General features: G+C 40.0%; 1 protein-coding gene across 2 annotated transcripts in view; it reads left to right on the top strand.

The window, feature by feature from the left end:
- Nucleotides 1-13,973, top strand: part of pcdh11 (protocadherin 11) — a 125,075-nt gene that overhangs the window by 52,942 nt on the left and 58,160 nt on the right. For both annotated transcript variants that reach the window (XM_068714905.1, XM_068714904.1), the window contains exon 4: nucleotides 673-732. In XM_068714905.1, coding sequence (XP_068571006.1) covers nucleotides 673-732 — 60 coding nt within the window. The remainder of the gene's footprint in view (nucleotides 1-672; nucleotides 733-13,973) is intronic.

The raw sequence follows: 13,973 nt of genomic DNA, 5'->3' as shown, positions 1-13,973 counted from the left end.
CCCTTGGTAGATTCCCAAAAAGGTTTGCAGAGCCCATCCACATCCCTGCTGGGTTTGCCTCACTCATCTCTCTTTTCATTTCTTACCGAGGTCAGCTCAAGATGGCTTCTTGTTTTCTCTTTTTTTTATGATGGCATTGTGAGTATGCAAATACTTTGAATCTTTGCATAATCACAAGCAGCGGGGCCATCTGTTGTTGGCTTGTTGACTTACCTTGCGTCAGCTTTTTAATGGTGTTTTCTTGTATCTGAGTGATGTATTGGTGTATTAACAATGTGATAATCATTTAACCTCAAAAAATGAGCTCAGGCGTGTATGCAAAAGTCTGAACATATGTTCAGTGAAATCTTCTGACAAAGAAGGATTTAAAATCTTCCTGGAGGGACAGAAGGAAGGGGAAACTGGAAAACAAAACACATCACTGTACCCACTCACATGGTGGACGCTAAGATGATATTGTCAAGATAAAGATTTAAAATACAACTGTCAACAAAAGCTGTGGTTTTGGATTAGTGGGCTGCAAAGATTGCGAGTCGCTTAACCCCTCTAAAATGTATTGCAAAAATGCTAATGGTAAGGACTGGGGAATAAGCTGCAACTTCTGTCACTGACGATTTGCAGGGAGATGCCCTCCACAGAAAACATGTCCCTGATAATGTGTTTTTCTTGTAGAACCTGAGCCAGACACCGGAGAAGTCTTTCAACTCACCGCCCCCCATTTGTCCTCATAAGGTAAGCGCCGGTTTGCTTTCAAACAGGGGACAAACAACATTATGTAAAGTAACAATTACTTTAAGCATTTCATGTTATTTATTGTCTTATTAGCTTTTGTTTGTGCGCCATCACATCTCACATTTGTAAATTAGCTTTATATCATGTCAAGACCATTCTCCTGTTTTCACATAGTTGATGATCTATGCACCACATTCCTTTCACAAAAAATATTTGCCAAAGGATGTGCAAAAAAGACACTGTTTTCACTTAAAAATCAAGCCTATTTTTTTTTTCTCTCCCTGCTATTTTTGTCTCTCTGCATTTCATTATTTCAACATTTATTTGATATGAGGTGAGAAGGGCAGATTTATGCAATGATAATGAGTCCTGTAGATGCACAGTCAAAGTCATCACTTCACTCTGATGGTCTCAAGTCATTTCCACACATTGAAATAACTTTCCCCTTCAGTTCCTGCTCCTGGTGCATGCCTCTTGCAAATGTGATAATGTGCTATGTAGTGAAATTCACACGATTTCAGTTCACTTAGCACCAAATGTGTCAAAAATGCCCGTGTCCTTTTCTGGATGAATGGCTGGTATGGTGGAGAGTGGCTTGTTGCAAGAGTGGACCTTGGTAAAAGGAGACCAATGGAGGGAAGCTGTCTGACAGCCTGTCATCAACTGTTCAAAGCCTAACACTCCTCTACATCGCTAATGCACAGCTAGCTGTCTAAAATGACTTTGCTGGCATTGAAAGCTTTAGATGGTGTTGGACAGTAAATAATAATAAAATATGATTTGCCCCCCCCCCCCCCCCCACGTCTGTCATTGGTAAATCACAGGGAAGGCAATCAACTTATGTTTGGAAGTCTGTCAACACTGCATGCCCTTCACATATCACCTGCACTTTTCATATTTAGGTTCCTCTTGATGAGAAATTTCAGTCTGACATGGTCTAGTGTAGAACGGGCTTCTGCAGATGTTTAATACGGGAGCACTTCTTTCTCTTTAGCTCGAGTATGTCTGTCTGTGTCCCGCCACGTTTCCGTCTCATTCTCTCACTTACTCTCTTTCCATTTTCACACAGCTGATCGGGACTGATGTAATGGGGGAACACCGTGGGTTTGCGGATCGTGTTATTCACTTTTTAGCTGTTAGCAGCGGAACATAATCTCCCTCTAGTCAGCTCACATTAGTCTCCATGATCCGCACCAACCCAATATGTGCAGTGAATGCAATGGGCCAGCTGGGCTAATTTAGTATGTCAGTCAGCTCTGGAGGCTGCTAAAACGAGTAAATGGCTGGATATGATTTATATGAAAAGAATATTCTGATTATTATGGCTCTCAGAATAGAATATCCACTGTCTTTTTACACTTCTCTTCATCTGCATTGTGTGCATCCCCCAGATAGATAGTGGAATGAACAGAGGGCTTTTAAACTGACTACTCTGTGATTATATTAAGAATGTGAGAGCGAGGAAAGACAGGGGAGGGAGGAGATCGGGTGCCCGAGCACTAAGTATATATAATTGCTTCTTGACACATTGGCCAAATTCTGCAGTGCCAGGATCTGAGCGAAGATGATTAACGGCTGTCCGAGTGGGTGGGCACTGCAGGTCTTTCAGGGCCTTTGGTTTCCATAGCGATCCAAGTCTAAAGGCCATACATTGCATACTGAAAATCCCGGAGGTCCGCACGTTGTTAAACTACAATTATACCTTGCATCAAGAGCATTGTCTGTCCACAGCAAGCTCTCTTATTCGTCCGCCAAGCGGTTTGCTGCTTTCTCACTCTGTCTCTCTCTTTTCCTTTATTTTCCTCCTATTTTTCTTAAATGGTCTCCTCTAGCTGGCGAGAAGATAAAGAGTGAAAATCTTGCATTCTGTGAATAATTGATGAGTGGGCTCACCTCAGAGCATTATTACAGTACGGCAGTCAGGGTACGAGGTGAGGGTAAGATCATATTTCTGACACAAGGCTTCAGGCGGTAGAAAATTGTGTCAGTTTTTCACAAGGTTTTCTTCTGAATCTACAGCATGAATAACAGTTTCTCATTACAGCACAACAGGATAGGAAAGAATTTTGAAGAGGGATGTGCACATGCATACACGTTCCGGCACAATCACATTTGTAGCAGAGATGGTAAACAGAAACGTCTGAAATAAGACAATTGTTTATTTCTGTGTTCTTCAAAATGTAATATATTAAATATTTAGTTTTGGGGCTGGTATGATATTGAAGGGCAGTGTTCTGGCTGATATTATTCTATTATTGTTTAGTCGAAAGAATGTGTGTGCATGCATGCGTCAATAGATGTTACGTGTCTACGTGAACAGTGCATTCTAGTTAGGTGACAGATGGAGTGGACAAGGATGGGGGTGGGGATCAAACACCTCTGTCAGTATGGGGCCTGCGCTGCACCCCGTTACTGCCAGCTCTGAAATTGCTAAGGTAAACTAAAGCCGTGCCGCTCCAAGCCATTTTACAGTTTTACTTTGCGCACAAGATGAGAACCTGTCCTGTGAAATGTCACCTAACAATTGAGTGACGAACATGCGAGACAGACACGCTGCTTTTCAAGGCACACTTTGTCCTATGAGGTCTGATAAGGGTGCAAATGCAAACACGCTGATTGCCACAGATAAAATGCTGAAAAGATCCTGTGGGCTGCAGCATTTTTAAGCCAAGGAAAGGCCACTGAAGAAGCACATCTTAATGATGAATCATTCTGTATAATAAAAGAAAATCCCTCTGGCATCCAAACAAGAGGCTAGTCATGCAGCAATTAAGCTTAGTTAAAGGCATCAAGCTGACTATGGGTGGCTAGTGAGGCATCTTCCTGAATACGTACGTCCACATGCATGTCCTTGCGCATGCAAGCACGCAGACACACACATTCACTCACTCAACCCGTCTTACGCACACACACACACACACACACACACACACACACACACACCCACACACACAATTCATACGAGGCAAATGTGATCTCAAAAGACAAGCAGCGACAACCCACGGCTCCATCAGAGTGCCCGGGGTTGCATTGGTGGCCATCGTCAAACAAATAATTCTTTGTGACTGAAAAAAAAGACAATCCAAAGGTCATTTGTGACCTCTGGGACCAGTACTGTGCAGAATCTGTCACTAGCAAGCACCACATGTCTGTGTCAAATGGCAAAAGGTATGCGGTGCAGCCAGCCTGCCGTGTAATAAAGACGGTAGGCCTATATGTATGTGGCATCGCTGTCGCAGTTGCATTAGCAGAGCTCTGCAGTCTCCTGGCTTATCTGCAGAACATCCAACATGCCATACTGTATACATGACTTACTTGAAGTCACAGCTGGTAAATTATGCAAGCTTTACATTTAAATGGATTTTAAGGCCACGTGAAACACCATATCAATAAATATTATTGGATTCACATTTATTATAGTGGTAATTTGACTGAAAAATCTCGAAATGATATTTGTCATTAAAGCGCATGTTTAACTGCTTCAAAAGTACTTTTTAATGAGGTATTCAAACCTTCAGATTCATGCCTAACATAAAGCAGATTATGTTTCATATATAATAAGTATTCAGTATATCATGCATTCATTCGTGTGTGTGCTCTCATGCAGTGCTCTACTGATTTATGAGGTAGAGGTAATCCTCAGGGGAATCACTAACAATGACCAACCGCCATGCTTGATATTATCTCTCTTGTCACACGATTTCCACAACAAGGGTTAATAGCATCAGAAATTCAGGGGAAATTGATGAAGGAATATATAATCCGTGCCTCCCTCTCAGCCAGCTTGCCATGCTCATATATCTGCATCAGACCACACCTCCATGTGGAACAAATCAATAATATTCCATTTCTAACCAGATTCCTCTTTTTGAATGGTGAAATCTCATCTTCATGGACACACTAACAAATTGGATATCCTGACGGTTACATTAGAAAAAGAAACCGAAAACAGACATGTCATAGGTGGTTCTGTAAAAGAAAAAAAAAAAGTATGTCATGCATATTGTGTGTAGAAATTGCATATCACACAAAATTGTGTGAGTGCAAATGAGGCAAAGCTCTTTATATTTCCCAGATCTCCTGCACTGTACTCTCTCTCTCTCTCTCTCTCTCTCTCTCTCTCTCTCTCTCTCTACTCTCACTTGCCACAGCATATCTCCCCCCAACATCCAGCTAAACCAATCAGGGATTTGAGGGCCTCTCTTCCAATCAATTACCACCCAAATCAGTGCAGAGGCCTTTGATATAGAATCATTTGTCAAATCAGTGCAGATGGCTGGGGGCAGGTACCCCTGTGCCATAGGTCACATCCACATGGAAATCTCTGCTCAGGGTGGGCTCTCCCGATGCTCCGCAACCCATTAATGGGAAGTCATTGTGTGCTCCAGGACTGCTGTCCAGCTGCCTGGTCCCGTAGATTGCTAATGTATAAGCATCTTAGCCTGACCGGTGGATAATGCTAAGTCCCAGGGCCTATAATAATGATTTGGACTATTTTTAAAGTACAGGCTAAATGTGACTTTCAGAGATCCTAATTGAGGTGTTCATATGGACTGAACAAAAGCTGCAAAACGTGTTCAGGTGCATTTCTGAAGTGCAGCATTATCACATTTGACCTACTGCGACAAAATATACCTCGGTGGTCGAAGAGTACAGAAATTCAAATTTTCATCATGCAAGTGCACGTGTTGCAGGTGTTCACATGTGCTCCAATGCCATGTCCTCTCTCATCAACATTGATCAGAAAACATCCTGAAAAAATGATACATCTGAACTCAAGACACACATCACAATGATTAGATAAAACGAGTAGACAGTTTTAAAAGAATAAAAGAGAAACACACTAGTGGAAACTTAAGATCAAGAGCACCAAGTTCTGACAATAAAACCCAAGAAGAGGTAAACCGTATAGGAGGGTGTTTGAATTGAATTATTCAAACTATAAATAATAAAATGCAACTGCAGTGATATGGATCAACAGACTATCATTATAGTAAAATCACCATATCAAGCAAAGGAAGATGCAAATAATAATAATACAACAAAGAATAATTCAAATCATGATGGCAGATGTAACATAAATGAAAGGAATGTAAATGATAATGGTAACTGTGTTCCACGAGAAGAAAAACCAAAAAACAATTTCCGAGGAAAAGTCAGGCTCTCCACTTGTTTTATCGGTGCTCTTCATGTGAAATAATAATGCCCTGTGATACAAGTAAGGAATAGTAAAAGGGTGTACAGCTTTAACTTGAAGCAGTACATGTTGTATGTGTTGGAATCCATAAACCCAAATGTAATTACATTTTTACAATGTCTACAGACAATTCTGCACTCGCCAACTGCGTCTGGTGTGAAGAAAGTCTCCAAACATGGAGCACTCCTCGGTGGATTGTGCCATTAATGCGTGATTGGTTCATTCATTAAACAGGCTTGGGAGAAAAGCAATTTGCCACTGTTTGTATAGTGTTGAGTAGTGGGAGGAATATTAGACGTAAACTCCGTTCATATAGTTTGAGTTATGCCATAAAAACTCCAAGTGAATAAATACACTAATCCATACATGGAACAAAGGCCTTGTACTTGTAATTCTTCATGGGTTCTTGTTATGTTGATGCATGTAACATTCAGATGGTCCTATTTCTCACATGGGCTGAAGCTGTGTCAGCTACCTTTCTGTGAATAAATTTACTGTAACAGCAGTTGCTTTTGTAGGTCAGTGTAGCAGGGCCTGTTCTACATGAACTTTTGCTTAGGTGTCCATATGTTTTTGTGTCTTGAGGTTGTGTATGTGGCCTTCCTGTCTTAGCCAAATTAAATTTGGCTAAACTAAGCCGATTTATAAAAAGGACGTGTTGTGTAACCTCTTATGATTTGCACAGTACAAAACCAGTTTTGGAAATAGAGTTCCAAGCTAGCACTTCAAGCTTCAGCACTCTCCTAATCTTCTGAATGCAGGTAGAAGGTGAGTTCCATCAAGACAATAATAATAGCTGGTTAGAATGATAAAAACACTTTAAGCATTTCCTTAATGGGTTGTACGCTTGCAGCCAGAATACCAAAAATAGAAGAACAGATCGCGATGACTCTGTTGTGAGTAGGTGGCTGCTGATCTATTGACCTCGTAAACTGCTTGTGAAGGCTTAGTTTTGCAGTGAACAGAACAGTTTGACCCACTAATAAATTTAATTTATTATTAAACTGAAGACAGACAGTAGCAGACCAGAGTGTTTAAGTATTGTTGACAGTGACATGATTGCTTCTCCTGTACCAACTGAAGTGCATTAGAAAAAAAGTAAAGCAACTACATAGTCAGTGACTAGAGACCTGTATACTCAACTAAACTAAATAAAATTTGCCCAAGTGATTTGTAATTTCCACCTCTAAATGTTGGAGAGCAGTGGCATTTAGTGTCTGAATGTGAGAATATTTTGACCAGCCGACTATTAAAGAAGTTTAGCAAGAACTTTAAACTGAATGAACCCATGTCTATTTCAAAACGATGAACTGTGGATACGATGAATATTAATAAAGATTAATCTTACCAAGCCTAATTTGTATAAATGTCCTAGAGGGATAGGGGATCACTTTGAATTGTGTTGTATTTTGGAAATTGTGCTTTTATAGTATAAACATTTGCCTAACTGCATTGTAGATAAAAATAAGAGTTGCACATTGGTTTATGCTGGCAATAGTTAGTACTCCGAATATAGTATCTGTCTTTTAATTTAATAAATGTGACGGTTACATTGGCAAGGACATAAAAGAGCATCAATCTACGATGTAAAGAGTAGACAATTAAATGTCAACAGATAAAAGTGCTTTGTTTAATTTAGGCCCAAAAGACTTCTAATTAAAAAACAGATTTTGAGATTTAGGGGCCGTGTGCCAAGACTCAGGAAGGTTGAGAGGCTTAACTATGATTCCACAGAAGCATGTTTTGTGGTGTATATGCCTTTAAACTTACACATGTTAACTGACTAGTAAATATATATTTTTTAATGATATTGTATCCTTTCCTCTAAATTAATGAAAAAAGAAGAACCACCTACCTAATAGATGTACTATGCCAGGGTTACAGAGGTTATATGTATATGTGAAATCCTCCTGGCTAAAACATTAACAATGCAACTACATTAGTTTTCACTGACATTGATTTTCTTGGCCAGGTTGTTATCATGCAATTGTTTGCCATTAGAAGAAAACTGTGTAGTTAGATTTCCATGTTTAATGACTTAAGCAAAGCCTTTGAGGCTTCATTAGTTTGCACAGTGGTGCAACCCGAACTAGATTGTCTAAGAAAGAGATAAAGTTAAAGCAAACAAAACTTGTGTCCTCAGGTGATCTGCCCCGTCAAAATGGGAATACAATGAAAAATAAACCAAAACATAAATAAATAAATTAAAACCTTCAAAATCTAAAACATTTAATTTATAGATCAAGCATTAATCATAAAGCGCTCAAGATTCACGTTTATGGTCTAAGTCATAAAAGAGCTTATTTTAATGATTTTATTCATGAGCAAAGTATTATTCAATACCTTCATGTTTCAGTGATGTATCCTGGCCTCTTATTTTCCCCTCCCTACCATTATAAATCAGTGCAGTGCTGTGGGATGACATGGATGCCAGCCCTCAGTTCTTTGTGCAAGAATCAGACAAGTTCTCTGTAGTGTTTGAAACACATTCTTTTAGAATATGTCTTCAGATCAACACAGCACAACTGTGTCTCTGGCAGACAGAACAAAGATTGCCCAAATTAGAAATGAAAAATAAATCTTGAAAAAACTCCAATGACCGCAAGCATACTAACTGAAACTACCTCAATGGCCAGTTGATATCCGCAGACACATTCTACCCAAAGCCATATCTGAGCAGCAATCAACATAATCATCAGCAAGCTGCATTTTCAGATTGCGTGGGTGTGTCGTCGGTTCTCCAATTTCACAATTTATTGTCATCATTGAGCAACACTTTTTGTGCTAATCAAGCTGCATTTCTAATTCATGTTAACGTGTCAAGCTTTTCCCTGAATGTCATCACCTCTGGTTTGTGTACTAAAGAGGTTGTTAATGTTTTTTAAATAACTAATACATGCCCACGCATCAGTTAAATTAACTGCAAACATGTGATGCCTTGTCAAAAATGTGCTGCTACACTATGAGACGTGTTTCCATGTGCCTCATTATTTTTCTGTTTGCTTTCTTCAGTGCAAAAGTAGTTTGTGCATCATTGCCAAGAGGCTGTTTAGATGATAGTAAGCATCATCTCACAATTTCGCACCCATTGTAAAGGATGCAGTTCTTATGCTTTTATTTCTTGACACTGATTTCATGATCTTTGAAATGCCTTGTATTTCTATAGACAATAAGGAAAAAACTGAGAAAAACAAAACAAATGGAATAATAAGAGGAAATTGAAGTTTGGAAATGATTACAAGCGTGCAAGCTCTCTAGGCAAGAACATGCTGCATTGCTCAGGATATTTTTCTCACCCTCTGCCTTTGCATATTTCACACTGGCGTAGTCTTTGGAGATGTAAGTCATACTGAGAGAATGTGACTCTGCATGCTAAAAAGGCATAAATACCAGAGCAAAAAAGAAACATAACCAGCAGATGACCTTATTACGCACAGTGTGTACCATGCAGTAGCTATATTGCCTTTATTTGTCATTATTACCACCCGCTATTACTGTGAGTGGGAGGAATATCAATTTGACAAAGATGGCCTCTGACTAAATTTTAAGGAGCCCCCCTGTCATGTGAGACACATCCCTACTGTTCTGAGTGGGCGGATATGGCTGTGTTTTACTACTTATGGATATTCAGTGGAAAAGCACAGAGCGGGTCTTGCTATAATAAGGCATTTACCAATGCAGAGTAGCACTGTGCACTGTTAGAACATATGTTAATGCACTTGGTTGTGGCCAGAGAAACAGCAAGAGGTTCGGGGGAAAAAGCACATGGGACTGGCCTCCTGGAGCACACATTTGCTTTCTACAAAGATATTAATATGACTGGTGCTCAGTGGTGAAAGAGGAGCAAAAATTACCCTGGCAGTAAGACGAAGTTTGTTTTGGTGATGGTGATGGACCCCAGTTGGGTGAGGCAGGCAGGGGAAGAGAGACAGCTCTGTGCTCAGTGGCTTTTGAATTACATCAATGACACACTTTTAACTGACTGCACTGCCAGAAAAACTGACATCAACATATTTGAGGGAGATATGCATGGAGCAAATGGGGATATGACTGTGAGCCTTGTCTCTGTGCTTTATCAATGTTTTACCAAGTCTGTGCCACTGGCTTTGCAAGAAGGGTTGTCTGTGTTCCCACGCAAGAGTTGACAGTTACAGTACATATTAGAACGAAGTTGTCAGAAAAATATTCAATTAAATGTATCCTGTTCATATAAGTCACCATTAGCGAACATAGAAGGGAATATTATGCAGTTTAACTGTGTGCTTAGAAATGCGGAACTTCCAACAACTGCCAACAATATGTAGATTTGGAGAGCTTATGCAGACAAGGATTCACTGCAACTAAGCAATCGTCTTGCTTTGCTTTCACATTCATATGAAGTAGTGCAATGACTGTTCGGAGCCCGTGCCGATTGCTTGGCCCCCGGGAGTTATCAAAAACAGCTCATTACTCATTGACTCCAGGGAGAAAGGTTTAGTTGTAGCGTTAGTATATTCAGCATCCAGTTCACAACTGCAACGTGAACTGCAGTCAATGAGCTGCGGCCTGTAAAGACCTCCTGTGGACAGCCCACTTCGGGTGGCACATGTGAGAAGTGTGCCTTCAAGGGCTTTCTGCCAGAGAACTCTTTCTTCCAGAGATCTGCTTGAATTTAGTCAACAAACCCACTTGGTTAGGTTTAGGAAAAGATTGTGGTTTGGGTTAAATTAAATCTCCCATGTGCCCGCGACTCAGTCCGCAAGAGCCCCCTCCCCCGCTGCTACAAAAAGCCCCAGCAATATACACGCCAAGTGTGAAGTAGATGGGGTGAACGGTTCTTGAGATACGAGGACATGCAGACACATGCATACTGATATTTCTTGCTTCATAGTTAGATTACCTGACAAACTATTCATAAACTTGGCATTTGTCTCACCCGAGACTGTGGAAGATGTAGTCTCTTCCTAAATATTCAGTATATTGACTGTAAATATTTTATCAGGATCATGAAGTCAAACTAGTTCTTGTGTGCTGGGTGCATTCAATGTTGCTGTTATTAAGCAACAAATTGTGTTTTCCCTGTATAGGCAGTTGCCTTCTTTTTTACTAATCATTTCTATTTGCCTATTTGACCATCTGTTCTTTAGCTTTTTATCAACATTTCACTTGTAGATGTACAAGCATTTCCGTGGTGTCGTGCGCCATCTTGTCTGCCCATAGTTATGAGCAAATGATTACTGCACAAGTTTTTTTCTTTTTCACTAAACGGCATCGTGAAACACTCAAAATGTACTTATGAGGTGAGATAAGTACAAAGAGGAAAGCGTTTGCTGATGCTAAAATTAAATGTCGCAAGACTGCTGTCACCGTGAGTTCTCCCATTCACAGACATGACAGACTGCTGCTAACAACGACACTTTTATTCTTTCGACTGATCACACGCACTTTTAACACAAATGTACAATTCTGGTTGCCTGGTTGTCTGGCGCACGTGGTCCATTATAAAAGTTATATATGTATAACTTTTATAATCGGCTTAGTGTGTCTCTTCATCTAATTATGATAAGAAAAACTATGACGGCTTTGTAAAGTAGAATTACATAATAAGTTGTCTAATTGGACATTTCAAAGATTATTTATACTGAGATACAGCAAACATTTAACAGTAATGATGTTCTGACTTACCACCCACAGTAAATGGTTGTACAGCAGATTCCAGATGCACATATAATGCAATTTTCTCTATGATAAATCTGATCTCTTACTATAAAACTGATCTCAGTGCAATGGTCAGGTTACATATAACTCAAAATAGCAACAAATGCAGTCTTTTTGAAGTGAGACCCATCAACAATTCAGCACAGAGAAGGCAATTGGAGACATTGATAAAGTAGTATTACCGCTTGTCCGCAGTCGTTGGAATAGTTAATGTTTAACAAGCTTCTTTGTAAAATCCTTATGCTTGTGCTGATATGTGAAGAATGGCAATGAATACATTTTGAAACCCAGATAAAATTAGCTGAAAGCCATCATAGCTAACCATTTGGCTATGAATTGTGTTTTTAAATTAAAGTCAGAAGCAACTCCCCGTTTTCAAGGGATCATTTCCATAAATGTTCTAAAAAAAATCATTAATCAGTATCATCATTGTGCCTTATGTTTGTCAGTGAGTGACAATCATTCTGGCTTTGCTTCAAACATGAGCCTGTGATACAGTATGTCATTGCACATCACAATCTATGTACAATGCCTCTGCCAGTCTCAATGAAGACAACTGTCAGGCGCTTCAATGGGAGAGAGATCAAACGGATGAACAATTCACGTTACTAGCAGATCTTGATAAACTGAAGTTTTGACACATCAAGGGGCTTTCCGTTCTCGTTTCCACCATGTTTCGTCTTTGACAATACATTTAGTGGCCACTTTATTACACGTACCTCCCCATTAATGCGGCTCACTCCCCCAGACACTGCGTCAAGCCTTTTTGACTCACTATGCAGCAGACAGCAATTGCAGACGAGGCTCGAGAGGTTCACTTACTGTCCAGCTAAACCTGTAGGCTCCACGCATGTGTCACCGACATCTACAGTGTATCTAGTTAAATTTAAGTCAAATGCACCAACTTTTAATTTCTGTGTGTGTGTGTGTGTGTGTGTGTGTGTGTGTGTGTGTGTGTGTGTGTGTGTATGTGTGTGTGTGTGTGTGTGTGCGTGAGTGAATGAGTGAATGAGTGCATGCATGCGTGGGTGGGTGAGTGGGCATCTCTGTTTGATACATTCAATGACTGCTAACTCCTCACTGCTCTTAACCATCCGGTAGGGATCGCAGCAACTGCTTCAGTTTAGACTCTTGTTTCCGATACGGATTACAAATTGTTCCTCCCTCGATTTGCCCGATTAGATAATACATTTGCATGTACGTATGTATAACCATTGCTTAGCAAATGACAAACTAAACCTAGCACTGACTACATTGGGGCGCTCCTTCTTATGTTGGTAGGAGGAGAGCTAGTTAGCTGTTAGCAGCTGGTGGGAGTCCTAGAGTGTGTTAGGCCAACAGAGCTAACAACACAGCACGACTGACAATTTCTGGTCAGAGGAGGTGTTACAGTAAATATGAAGCACTACACAGTGAACTGCATTTTACTGTAGCTGAACAGAGCCAGTGCAGGCAGCTCCATAGATTAACATGAGAGCGTATCTGTTGCGAGGTCGAGTGAAAAACGCTACTAATACGCTTGCAGTCTAGACAGGGGGTTAGACAATTGTGGTTTGTATTCATTCAATCAAACATTACAGCAGCGGCCGCTGCGGACACACCTGGCGGAGATCTGCGCTCTGCTGAGTACACTTTTCTATTTTTTTTGTACAAAGTGCCCTATTTAGCGAAAGAAATGCTGCAGTGATGAGGTGATGTGAAAATCTGCATACCGTGACACACGGAGGATCATTGGACTGGTTAACCGTGACATTTCACAGAAGTTTCAGTGTAGACACATGGTCATTAAAACTCAATCTCTGAGGAGTGGAGAAACCTTACCTCGTCTAACAAAAGTTTCTCTTGCATCATGCAGATTGTCAGAATCTAATTTAAACTCTATGGATCTCTCCTATCTTGTACCAGCATCAGAGGGCATTGTTGGTTTTAATGGTAGTGGGAAATGTTTTCTTTGCACAATTAGGCCCATACATATCAAGTGTTCTTCAAGCCACAGCATACTTAACAGATTATTCTGTTAGCAAATGGATGCTGGAGTAATCTTTGTCACAGTGTATATATAATTTGAAGTTTGCATAACACACATAAGCAGTTCAGGCTGGTTTTGATTAGGTTGTAAAAAAAAAACTAAACAACAATGGAAAAAACTAAAAGCAAATTAAACAAAAACAGACTTTTACATAAATTCTAAATAGGGTACTTAAAAAGACTATTCGGAAAAGATCATGGTTTGGGTAAAAATAAGTAAAAAACAAAATAACTATGCTTGTTATGTAACTTACATAGGTGCCGTTGGTTAATTACATGACAAAAATAAGGTTATGTGATTCAACGTCGATTTGATTTC

Source organism: Cebidichthys violaceus, unplaced genomic scaffold (assembly GCF_023349555.1).
Source record: "Cebidichthys violaceus isolate CVI_PGR_0920_01 unplaced genomic scaffold, fCebVio1.0.p SCAF_2, whole genome shotgun sequence".
NCBI lineage: Eukaryota > Metazoa > Chordata > Actinopteri > Perciformes > Stichaeidae > Cebidichthys > Cebidichthys violaceus.
Note: the sequence above shows the minus strand (reverse complement) of the source record. Positions and strands in the feature narration are given on the sequence as shown.